The sequence below is a fragment of the Mobula birostris genome, chromosome 8 (assembly GCF_030028105.1).
Source record: "Mobula birostris isolate sMobBir1 chromosome 8, sMobBir1.hap1, whole genome shotgun sequence".
NCBI lineage: Eukaryota > Metazoa > Chordata > Chondrichthyes > Myliobatiformes > Myliobatidae > Mobula > Mobula birostris.
Window position 1 is genome coordinate 31324158 of NC_092377.1, and position 12930 is coordinate 31337087.

The following is a 12930-nucleotide window of genomic DNA, read 5'->3' on the forward strand; positions in this document are numbered from 1 at the left end:
AGGAGGCAAAATAATTGGAGTGACCCAATCACTAATTACTCCCCTGCTCTATGTATAGGGTCCAAAGACCAAAAGAGCCATTGCTTGAGCCCATCATGGAGGGAATTGTCACTCTACACAGTGCTACTGGCAAACCTGAAATCAGAATCTACCTCCTATTGAATTGAGTAAGTGGGAATGAAGGAGGTGAAGGCTTAGAATTTTGACCGTTCTGATTCATTCCTGTGCATATTGTTTACCCGTTACATCATCCTTGGGGACAAGAAAGGCTGCTTTCAACTCCTGACACAGGGCACCAATCTTAATGCACAATTCTGCAGATGCTGGGAAACTTGAGGAACACACACAAAATCTTGGAAGGACTTAGCAGGCGAGGCAGCGTCCAGAGAGAGGAATAGACAATTGATGTTTTGGGTTGACACCCTTTATAAGGGCTTAGAGGAAAGGGGAAGATGCAAGAATAAGAAGGTGGGGGGAGAAAAAGGAGTACAAGTGATCTCTCTCTCTCATTCAATAAGCAGAGCAAGCCTATCTGAGATACCAAGTTGCTGGGTTATGGACTGTAGTTTTTGACGGAAATCAAGTTCTCTTTGGGGGTGTGGGGGGGGGGGCTTCTGCTTTTGCCTGCATGGTGTGGTGTGGTGTGGTGGGGAGGTTAGTGCTTCTGCTAGCTCGTGGGAGGAGGGTAGGTGCTTCTGCTGCTCGTGCATGGCGGGGGGAAGGAAGGGGTTTGGGACTTTGATGTTTCTCTCATTCCTTCTATGCATTTTCTTGTTTCATGGATGTTTGTGAGGAGTAAGCATTTCAGGTTGTATACTGTATATTTTCTCTAATATTAAATTGAACTGTTTGAACAAGCTGGTAGGAGGTGATAGGTGGAAGAGATAAAGGACTGAATAAGAATTATTCGGTAGGCTGGTCCCGGACTTATTTCCTGGCATAATTTACATATTACTGTTTAATTATTTATGGTTTTATTACTATTTAATTATTTATGGTGCAACTGTAACGAAAACCAATTTCCCCCGGGTTCAATAATGTATGGCTATGACTATGACTACAAGAAGGAATCTGATAGCAAAAGAGAGTGGAGCGTGAGAGAAAGGGAGGGAGGAAGAGCACCAGAGGGAGGTGATGGGCAGGTGAGGAGAAGCAAAGCAGTGGATTCAGAATGGGGAATGAAAAAAGAGAGAAGGGGGGAAGGGGGAGAAATTACCGGAAGTTTAAGTTAATTTTAATTTTGAGATACAGCACGCTGACAGGCCCTTCTGGCCCAGCGAGCCTGTGCTGCCCAGTTACACCCATGTGACCAGTTAACCTACTAACTTGAAACTGGAGCACCCGGAGGAAATCCCCGCGGACATGGGGAGAATGTACAAACTCCTTACAGACAGCAGCGGGAACTGAACCTGGTTGCTGGCGTTATAAAGAGATGCTCTATCATTGCAGCACCGCCATGCCGCCCATGTTAGAAACACCATTCTTAATGCACGGTCTCTTCTCTGCTTTGCGTCATCGACATGTCCGACAGGACGCCACTCTTGCAAACTGCTGCCCTTTTCCGGACAGATCTGTGGGAAGGAGGATGTGCTGATGCTGGAAACGGGAGTAGGCAGAAAAGACTGGCAGAAGCACAGAATGCTAGGCTAGCTTCGTCACTTTCAACAGTTTTTATCAGAATGCAACTTTTTGCTATTGATATTTGACTGGGTTAACAAATGGCATTCTTACCACCCACTTAATCTATTTACTGCACCACAGGCAAGATCCCTGAATCATCATTAACCCCGTTGCAATGTAGTTAAATCAACTTCCAAGCAAACTAAGACTAATGACATGCAAGAAGATTAGTTGATTTACTCCCTTCTGCCTTGGGCCAAGTATCTAATCTAAATTGAGTTATGCAATCTGAGTAGCTACAGTGTGCCTAATTTACTGTACTGATGAAATATTCCACTTTACATCCCTGCACTTTTTGTGAAGTATTTTATGTTCAAAGAGTTTTGAGAAACAAGTGTATATTTCAGAAGCTTTACTGAAGTAGAATTGGAGTCATATTTGGCACAGCAGCATTTCTACTTCCTGAGGAGTTTGAGGTGAGCAAGGTAGTCCCTCTTCCCTCACCACTCTGAATGTCCTGACCAACTGTATCACCGTCTGTTACAGGAATTGCAAGGCATCTGACTGCAAGACCTTACGAAGGATTGAGAGCTCTGCTGAGAGGGTCATCGGGTCTTTCTTCCACCCGTACGGGATTTTTTTTTTACATTATGAGGACACTCAGTCCTCGGCATTCCTCCAGTATGATATCACAAGAAAACACAGGACAAACCAAGACTAAAACTGACAAAACCACATAATTATAACATATAGTTACAATAGTGCAAAGCAATACCATAATTTGATAAAGAGCAGACCACGGGCACGGTAAAAAAAAGTCCCGATAGACTCATCATCTCACGCAGACGGCAGAAGGGAGAGACTCGCCATGTGATGAACCTCTAAGCGCTGTCAACTTGCCGATGCAGCACCAATGGAAGCACCCGACCGCAGCGTCCGAGAACTTCGAGCCTCTGACCAGCCCCTCCGACACAGCCTCTCCGAGCACCATCCTCTGCCGAGCGCTTCGACCCTGTCCCGGCCGCCGAGCAACAAGCAAAGCCAAGGACTCAGGGCCTTCCTCTCTGGAGATTTCGGACCACACAGTAGCAGCAGCAGCGAAGCAGGCATTTCAGAAGTTTCACCAGATGTTCCTCCATGCTCTCCATCAAATCAGGATTGTGCATGGCACCCTACTTGACAAATAACGGACATCACCACCGGAGTGGCCGCTGCAAGCTGCATCGCCGCCGCCATTTTTATCAGGAACGCTGTATACACAGGGCCCTTAATATTATCAATGATCCCTCCGATCCATTCCACAATCTCTTTGACCCCCTACCATCAGCCTGGAGGTACCGCAGCATTAGGACAAGGACTGTTTGGATGGCAGACAGCTTCTTTCCCCAGACTGTAAGACTACTGAACTCCCTGCCACTACCCAGCTCTCATCATGAGGAAATCAGCATGACACAAGGAGGGAGAACAATTTGAATGATAAGGGAAGGATTGGGACATGATTTGCTGAAGGCCATTTCTTCCAGCAATTCAAGCCAGCAATTGACAGTGGCCTTATTTTAAAAAGATCTCAGATTGCCAAATTCACCTTGCCTGGAAAGAAGAAACAGTGGAGAGTAATAAGAGTGCAGAGGCAAGACAAGAAATGGAAAGTCAGAAGAGACAAAGCACGTAGGAAGATCAGAGGCAAGAGAAACATAGAAACCCTACAGCACAATACAGGCCCTTCAGCCCACAAAGCTGTGCCGAACAAAAGGAGATGGTGATTCTGTGCTGCAGTTACTTGGCATAATACACGCTCTGAAATTCAGTTCAGTGCATGGAGCATCTTTTTCATTGAAACTTCCATTGTGGAAAAGCTTGGTGCTCTCCAGAGCAAAGTCTGTCACCTTAAAGGCAACTCATTGCATTAATCAAGTTAAACATTCACCTTAACTGGAGGGGCCATCAATGACAAAATGTACTGAAGCAGTTGGTAAAGGCTCTTTCATGAGTTTTGTACAGCTTCTTCTACAAATGGATGGTCCGTACATTCAGGTTACTGGGAGACTGGCGGGATAGATGGAGATAGGTCTGCTGATTGCTGACGGACTGTAAGCATCATCTGCCAGGTGGGAAAGGGGCATTTCTGTGTATTGTGTCTACACAACCACCCACCACGCGCTCATGCGCAGTAGTGGCCAGGGCCTGGTTTGAGCTGAGCAGAGCTGGGAGTGTTGAGCGGACACACTCGCTCACTCACTGGGGCACGGGCACCAGCTGGCGACCCGTCTTCCCACGCTTACACTCTCGCCCTCCGCACCTGTTTCTGTGACCTTCTCCCTGACACTGCGTTGCTCATGTTTGACAGTCTGGGTCAAGAACAGCTCATAAAATTGGGTCATAAGCATTCCCAAACTATTCAGAATCAGAATCAAGTTTATTATCACAGGCATGTATCATAAAATGTGTCACTTTGTGGCAGTGGTCCAGTGCAAAACTCGGCCATGGACGGTCCCAAGCCCGGCTACAAAAGGAGGAGGTTGGGCATGCGACCAGCAAGCCCATCCCGTAAAAACCCAGAGCTACAGAAAGGCCAACAGAAGTTCCAAAGACCTCATCCCTCAGAGAGGAAGGACCTTTGCCAAGAAGACGTATGAAATCATCGTGTGGTGAAAGTGGAAGCCACAGGGCTGATCAACCTTCTGTCAGCCCAGGACAGGCGGCTCTGGTGAGCTGCTGTTGGCAGCCCATGGCCCAGTAGGGGTGGTGGGTTTAAGAAGAAGAAGAAGTCTCGTTAAAGGACAAAAATGCCACAAAATACAAAATAAATAGTACTAAAAAAAGAATAATGAGGGAGTTTTCAGGGATCCATGGACCATACAGAAATCTGATGATGAGTGAGCAGAATCTAAATCACTGAGTTTGGGTCTTCAGGCTGCTGTACTTCCTTTCTGATGCTAATGACAAGAAGAGGGAATATCTCAGATGGCGAGGGTCCTTAGTGATAGATTCCGTCTTCTTGGGGCACTGACTCTTGAAGATGTTTCCAATTAAATAAAGGGAACCCTATTATAACCTGGAGACTGCCTGTACAAACCCATGAACTTGATAGCCTACAAGGTACAACAAGAGCAGGCCCTTGGAAATATCAATGAGAGGATGCTCCTACCTCATACTTGGAGCTCATGTGAATATCATCACCAGTGGTTCATGAAAGCAGATCTACTCAAGGACTATTAGGAATAGGCAGTACATGTTAATATTGGGGACGACTTTCAAATGAATCCTATAAATAAGCAGCTGTGAGAAAAGCCAGAATGCTGGCAATAGGTCCATGATTCTATCACATTTCAACCAAGTCCTAGAAATTTTATGAGAACATGGAGATCTCTGCCTTTCTCTCCATAACATCAAAAAGGAATGTGTCAGGGACTTCCTGGGGATCTTTGATCTGCCTTCCATTCTCCCCAATGTCAAAAGGATGCATCAGGGGAGTTCCTAAGTTATCTTTGTGACTTGGTTTATATTATTCCTTACTGATCAGTAAAAAAATCAGATTTTTTGTCATTAACACGCTGCTGCATATGGGAGCTTGCTATGCACAAATTGGATGCATGTTTCTTTTATATTACAGTGAATATTCTTAAAAATGCCTTCATGTGTCTGTTCCTTTTCAACGAGCCAGTAATCTAAATTATGCTGCTGTTTCTAAATTCAATAGGCCATGATGTTCCAATAGACTCACTAAGCTCTTTGCATTGAACCAGTTAACACCTTTACTGAAAACTATTCAGCAATTCCACTGATAGAACCTGGTAAACTTACTCCTGTTTATAACTATCCATAACTCGTCAAATCTGTGACATGCCTTCGTGACCTTTTCTGACCTCTATTCTAGCCAGCCACTGATTTCTTCAAAGAAAACAAGATCAATGACTATGTAGATAAATGACAGTGAAGAAATGGTCTGTCAAGGGCTCCCACAGTCATCTTAATCCCAGAGCAATGCTGCATGCTTTCAATAAATGAGGCCAGTGCTGGGTGATTAGGAAGTGTGAGCTATGCATCAACATGAGAACAAGCAATGTAATACAAGTGTCAGTGTTTGATAGAGGTTTCCTCTGGTTTCCTTCTGTCTGCACCGGAGTCTAGAAGAATTGATTTGAGCCGCATGGCTTTGCATCTTACTCTCTGCTGTTTGTTGTGTGAATTCCTAATGTAGTTATTCAGGTGGTTATGTTTTTGTCTCTATGAAATGTAAGATATAATGGGTTCTCACTGTGTATCAAATGGGTTCTATTTTATAGCTGTCAATATATTGGAAAATAAACAAAATATCTCAATATGATAACCACAGCTCCACAGTATTGTATTAAATGTGATCAAAAGCACATCAGATTGACTAGAAAGAACAATTACTGGAAGTGCAAAGAGACATGAAACTAGTTCTGCCATTCAGATGTCCATTAGTCAGGCATTCCATAACTCAGGGACAGCCTGTAATAGATTTGAGGAGTTTGTGTGCATCCTAGAATTACAACACTCAAGCTAGGTCATTTCTTCCAAATCTAAAGATGGTTTTATTTATTTCTATAAGACATTGGTGAGGCCTAGTTTGGAGTATTACGTGCATTTCTCGTCATCTAACTACAAGAAAGGTATCAATTAGATTGAAAGAGTGCGGAGGAAATTTACAAGGATGTTCAAGTTCAGGTTTAATTATTATTCAACCATACTTGATTATTCTGACCTCTTCCCACTTCCTTTTCAGTCAGTGAAGGGTCTAGGCCTGAAACATCAACTGCTTATTCCTTTCCACAGATGCTGCCTGATCTGCTGAATTCCTCCAGCATTTTCTGTATGATACATGAATATAGCCAAAAGAGACAGTATTCCTTTGTTCCTCAAGGTGCAAAATGCAAAACACATTACCAACAGCACACAGCACCTTGCACATAACACATAGCATAAATAGCACATAGGGCACATTTCAGAAAAACTTACAGTTTGAAAGAAAAAATATAATGTAGCTTAAGTCCCTGAGTGGCATTACCGTAGAATTGGTGGTAATTTATTCTACTGAGTGAACACTGCAGGGCAGCACTGAGCGAACACTGGAGGGCAGCACTGAGTGAATACTGGAGGGCAGCACTGAGCAAACACTGGAGGGCAGCACTGAATGAACACTAGAGGGCAGCACCATTTAGGAGGGACTAGCCCCCAGCCCAATGACGGATTCTGGAGCGCCCCACAGAGGCTCTCTCATACCGCCCCCACATCTCCTCTTCTGGTCGGCTGGCACAGGTGAGCCCACGGCTTGGGCTTGGTCCTTGCCATAACCAAGGCATTGCAGCACCCCCGTTGTTGGTTTCACCAATGAACCAGACTTGCAGTATTCTATGTCTCAATGTCCAACAGGGCCTTGCGGTCACCAAAACATCCAAGACAATTACTCGCACCTTTTTTTTGAACCATGCGCCATCTTGGCACAATGGTACATGGCAAGTCCAGGCAACAACACAACAACAGTATGCAGTAAGTCCAACTCCATCACAATCGAGCAGCTCACTGTTGAGATAGTCCCACAGTACTTTATGTTCTTTGTATCCAGCAGTGACTTGTGATCATAATAAAGACATACAAGACAAACAAATACACCTTTGATTGGATCTGGAGTGACCACTACATCCACTCTTTTCAGGACTCGAGGACCTAATTTATAGGGAAAAGTTAGGAGTTTATTCCCTGAACTGTAGGAGAATGAGGGGAAATTTGATAATTTTATACAAAATTATGAGTGGTTTCGATAGGGTATATGCAAGCAGGTTTTCTCCACTGAAGTTGGGAGAGATGAGAACTAGAGGTCATGGTTAAGGGTGAAAGGTGAAATATTTTAGGGGAACATGAGGAGGAGCCTCTTCACTCTGAGGGTGGTGAGAATGTGGAATGAGCTGCCAGCACAAGTGGTGGGTGCAGGGCAACCCCAGCATTTCAGAAACCCTCAAGACTGACCAGCTATTCATTATGACCATGGCTCTCACCATTTGTTTAGTAAGTAGAAATATCATTATAAATGCAGAGCATGCCTGCATGGGTGTATTTGGTGTGTAGGGTTACTGAGCTAGAATATCTGGTAAACAATTTGCACTACTTGTGAAAAGGATTGTAGGTGTGAATGGGAAAACCGTAAATTCCACCCTTTTTCTTTGTTGTTGTAGGTTTTGGCATGACAACTCCAGCGACTGTGGCAGGAAAAGTGTTCCTGATATTCTATGGCCTTCTCGGATGTGCAGGAACCATCCTGTTTTTCAACCTCTTTCTCGAGCGCATCATCACCCTGCTGGCTTTCATCATGAAGGCGTGTTACCAGAGACAGCTGCAGCATAAAGGTCTTCTGCCTCCCATCATTGGCCGCCAATCCACCCTCATGGATGCAGCCGGCCTGACTGGATGGAAGCCATCTGTGTACTACGTCATGCTAATCCTTGGGATTGCTGCCGTTATAATCTCCTGCTGTGCTTCGGCTATGTATACACCAGTAGAAGGATGGAATTACACCGACTCACTATACTTCTGTTTTGTCACGTTCAGTACTATTGGTTTTGGGGATCTTGTCAGCAGCCAGAATGCGGCCTATACAAATCAGGGATTGTACAGATTTGGTAATTTTGTATTCATACTACTTGGGGTGTGTTGCATCTACTCCCTCTTCAATGTTATCTCCATTGTGATCAAGCAGTTCCTCAACTGGCTACTGAAGAAACTGGAGTGTAGTTGCTGCCCGAGGTGCCAGAGAGGAAAGATGCGCACTGGGCGCCGCAACGCGATTACGCCAGGACAGTCTCGAATCCGTAGGAGCCATGTCCTGTCGGAAACAGATGGGCCGTGTGAAAGTGATGCGGAGGGCAGGAGGCTTTCTGGGGAAATGATCTCCATGAGAGACTTGACTGCATCCAACAAGGTGTCACTTGCCATCCTGCAGAAGCAGCTGTCGGAAACGGCCAATGGTTATCCCCGGACAGTCTGTGTCAACACAAGGCAGAACGGTTTCTCGGGAGGGGTGGGAGCGTTAGCCATCATGAATAACAGGTTAGCAGAAACCAGTGAAAGCAGGTAATATGTGAAAGGCCTCACCAGCAAACAAGGTGGCTGGACTTAATTCAACAACTATATCAGCAGCTACTCATTCTGGTGTCTACTACAGCACAGCTTTATGAGAATCATTACAACTCAGTCCACATACGCTCCATCGTCGGAGGCTACATCAGAGTTTCAGTCCCAATTTATGGGGTATATCCTCTTCCTAATTGCCTTTTTTGTTGCTTGCAGTACTTCCTGGAAGGATAAAACGTTTTCCTCCAAAAGGTGATAATTGTCAATTCAACCAATACGGGATCAGCTTGTTCAAAGGTTCTCTGAATCTTCAACATCTGACTTCTTCATTTTTAAAGAAATGTGCCTGATGGGGAAACTCTCCTTCGTATTTAAAGTAAGATGAAACACACAGTGAATGCCTGTAGATTCTGGTCTCTGGTTCTCACATACATGCCACAGAAAGGGCTGGACTTGTTTTATTTGAAACCTGACAATGCAATGCCCTGGCTGTATTGGAAATGATATAGCTTTCAAATATTAATTATGCCAATGAATGGGAAATCAAATAGCAGAAAATATTGTTGTTTGTAGTCAGCAGAATAAAAATTATTCTACATCTCAATAAACAGGACAAGAAAACAATCAGGGCTCACAGGAAGATAAATGGAACTGATTAAACAATCATTTCAGATTCTGACCAGATTTTCCACTGGGCCACAGTTGTGTAATTACCCCTTCATATTCCTCCAACTGGAATAATTCATTTCAAACCATTGATTATTGTCTCTTTCAGTCTTTGGCAAAACTGCCTAAAATTAAGTGCAATCCAAATACAAAGTGTGCCAGGGATCTGTGAGTAACTGGTCGATTTGCATATACAGCACAGTATAGGCCCTTCAGGCAACGATGTTGTGCCAACTTTTAACTACTCTAAGGTCAATCTAAACGTTGCCTCCCACATAGGTCTACACTTTACTGAAGAGTATTTTAAATGTCTCTGCTGTATTGGCCTCTACCACCAACCCTGGCAACACATTCCACACAACCACCACTCTCTGGGTAAAAAAACTTAACTCTGACATCCACCCTATATTTTCCTCCCACCTTAAAATTATGTCCCCTTGTGTTCGCCATTCCACCCTGGGAAAAAGTCTGCTTGATTTAGACTTCTTATCATATTGTTCACCTCTATGAAGTCACCTCTCATCCTCCTTCGTTCCATGTGGACCATGTGGCCAAGCAATTTCTCAGAGCAGGGGCATTTAGGGTTAGGCAATAAATGACACCCACATCCCGCTAATGAATAAAAGGAGATTTTCATCCTGCACAAAAGAGACATTTAAGGCTTTTGTCAGACAATACTTGAAAAACAACTGACAGATTTGGTCATGTCTGAGTAGACACAACTGTGTGATTTTTAAGTTGATGCTCACTTGCAACTTATCTGCGGAAAATTTAGGAGGCAAGGAACTTCTGTCCTACTCAGACGTCCAACACAGACTTGATGAAAGATTATAAATGTGCAGGCGTCACTTCCATTGATTTGAGCAAGAGGTTTTATAAATATGTTCATTAAAATCCTACATCATTTTATGCCCAAAAACTGCAACATTGAAATGCAAATGTGTGGAACATCTTCTGTTATCTGGCCAGTTGAGTAGACACTCCATACAACAGAGTATTCTGGAGAAGCGACTGTCCAAAGGCCTTAAAATACAGGAGACCGCAATACACATCATTTGAGTGTGCTTGATATTCAATAGGATCATTGCAAACTGTACCTGAAGTCCGCCAAAGGACTGCATCCACCCACACCTCTCTTCCCCAACTTCAAGATCACAGTTTGAGGATAAAGGGGAAGCCTTTTAGGACCGAGATTAGGAAAAACTTCTTCACACAGTGAGTGGTGAATCTGTGGAATTCTCTGCCACAGGAAACAGTTGAGGCCAGTTCATTGGCTATATTTAAGAGGGAGTTAGATATGGCCCTTGTGGCTAGAGGGATGGGGGTATGGGGGGAAGGCTGGTACAGGGTTCTGAGTTGGATAATCAGCCATGATCATACTGAATGGTGATGCAGGCTCGAAGGGCCGAATGGCCTACCCCTGCACCTATTTTCTATGTTTCTATAAGAAATAGCAGCAGGATCTGGCCCTTTGAGCCAGCTGCACCATTAAATAAGATCATTGTGGATCTGACTGTGGGCTCAGCTCTACCTAAACCAGTTTTTCACCATAACCATGAATTGCCCTGCTATTCAAAAATCTATTCGACACCCTAATGCCCTCCCCTCCCCCCATCATGGAGCTGCTAGAGATGGTTGTCGCATTGTACATGTGGACACACTGCACAACCATTTCACATTCATTTTGTTCACATTGAATATTGTTAGATGGACATGTTTAGCGGATTTGTCCTACACAGGTGTACAGTATAAATAAGAGTCCGAAGTTAATTTATTTCAGTTCTTTGTTGCACCACTTTCTGTTAGTAAGATTATTTTTCCAACTGCGCCTACTTGAAGTAAATTCCAAAAGTATCAGTTAGCAATTGTAGTGTTAAATAGAACTAGCTGGATACCTTGATTGGACAGAAATGAAGATCGCAGAATGCTGCTCCAGTACAAAACAGAGCATGGAGGTTACTGAGGTCCTGAACAAATAAAAACAGGGTTGTAGAGAGGAGGAAGGGTGTGAGATGAATGTTATGCAGTTTTGTTCTACTTGTCTTTATGATGTTTTCTGTAGAAGAAGCCTTTCCTTTCAACGTGTTTTAGCTACAATCTTAGAAACATTCACCTGCTGTGGTAAGCCTGAAAATTTCCATTTCCCATGCTCTCCAGTACAGAGATTTCCAATGCAGTGCCAAATAGTGTTGAGTTTGAGGCATTTTGCCTGTTTTTAATCCAATGTTTTTATGATAACTAAATGCAACAATGGGCAAAAGAAAACACCACGCATCACGACCTTTTCCAGCATCGACACAGTCAGTGAACTGGTGAAACAAGGGCAAAATAAAAATGGTCAAGCCATTACAGGACCTCAAGGTGATATGCTGGAAAAGCAAAGCTGAAACTTTGGGGTCAGATTTCAAGGTGTCCATTGGGCAAAGTGGAACAGCCTATTAGGTTAAACAACCCAAACAGCATGCCAGAATCATGATGGAAGTTGGATGAGGCCCTACAATGTAAAAATGATAAAGCAAGGGAATTACCATTGGATAATGTTCATTTGAAGGGCACATATCAACATTTATTTTCTGTGTATTTCATTAACAAGTGAATTGAATACCTCAAATGGAAGAAATGAATGTAATGCTTCAGGTGACAAGTCCTAATAAGGAAATGAGACTCTTTCAGAGAACAGAATGTAAGAAAAGCACAACCCGGACAATGAAATTCCTTAAATAATTACTATATAATCAAAATAATGCAGCTGCTAGAAATCTGAAATCTGAATAGAAATGCTTCAATTTAGCAGATGATGTGACATTAGAACAGAGAGAAACAATGTAAATCTCTCAGGTCAATAGTCTTGAATCCAAACTCAGACTGTAATGACAGATCATGAATCTGCAACGGTAACTGTTTTGCTTGTCATGGATTCTGTCTGACACACTGAATATTTCAAGCATTTCTGTTTTTAATGCCATAGTTTTATTTTATTACTCTTATGATTGAAGGCTAACCTGTCCTGAGTAACAAGCCAATGAATGCGCCAGGAGTCTTAGGAAGAAGACGGTGTAAGACATAATTAGCAGTGCATAGGATGGGAAGCTCACAGATGTTTGTTAGGCTGGTATGTAATCACTTTTTCTTCATTGTGTACGGTGCCATTACTCTCATTTGATAAAAGTAGTTCATTGTTGAACCTATGCAACTGAAGTATCTGAATGAAGGAGACCCAGGTGCTAATAATATACCATCTGATTATCTTCACAGAGCAGAGGAAACATGTTAGTCATCGGGTTACACTGTATGTGAAACCTCATCACCTGAATCGGCAACTACAGCATAGGCAGTTTGCGTCCATTGCTTGTCGGTGTGGGTATGGCACTGTGAGGTTCACACAGCACAGATACACTGCCTGTTCTCAGACACGTGGGTGCATAAGAAAATGCTCCCCGGTGGTCTAGAAAAGCAATTTATCACTCACCCGACAGGCTGGCATTTCTAGGTCGGAATATATTCCTGTACAATTTATTTAGCCATTACTTAACGAAGTATTGTATCTCCAAA

The 12930-nt window shown here is 43.4% G+C and overlaps 1 protein-coding gene across 1 annotated transcript in view; it reads left to right on the forward strand.

Moving 5' to 3' along the window:
* LOC140201215 (potassium channel subfamily K member 12-like) overlaps positions 1-12930 on the forward strand; it is a 146131-nt gene that overhangs the window by 56280 nt on the left and 76921 nt on the right. The window contains exons 2-3 of the mRNA XM_072264956.1: positions 7818-9088; positions 12375-12490. Coding sequence (XP_072121057.1) covers positions 7818-8716 — 899 coding nt within the window. The 3' untranslated portion in view covers positions 8717-9088; positions 12375-12490. The remainder of the gene's footprint in view (positions 1-7817; positions 9089-12374; positions 12491-12930) is intronic.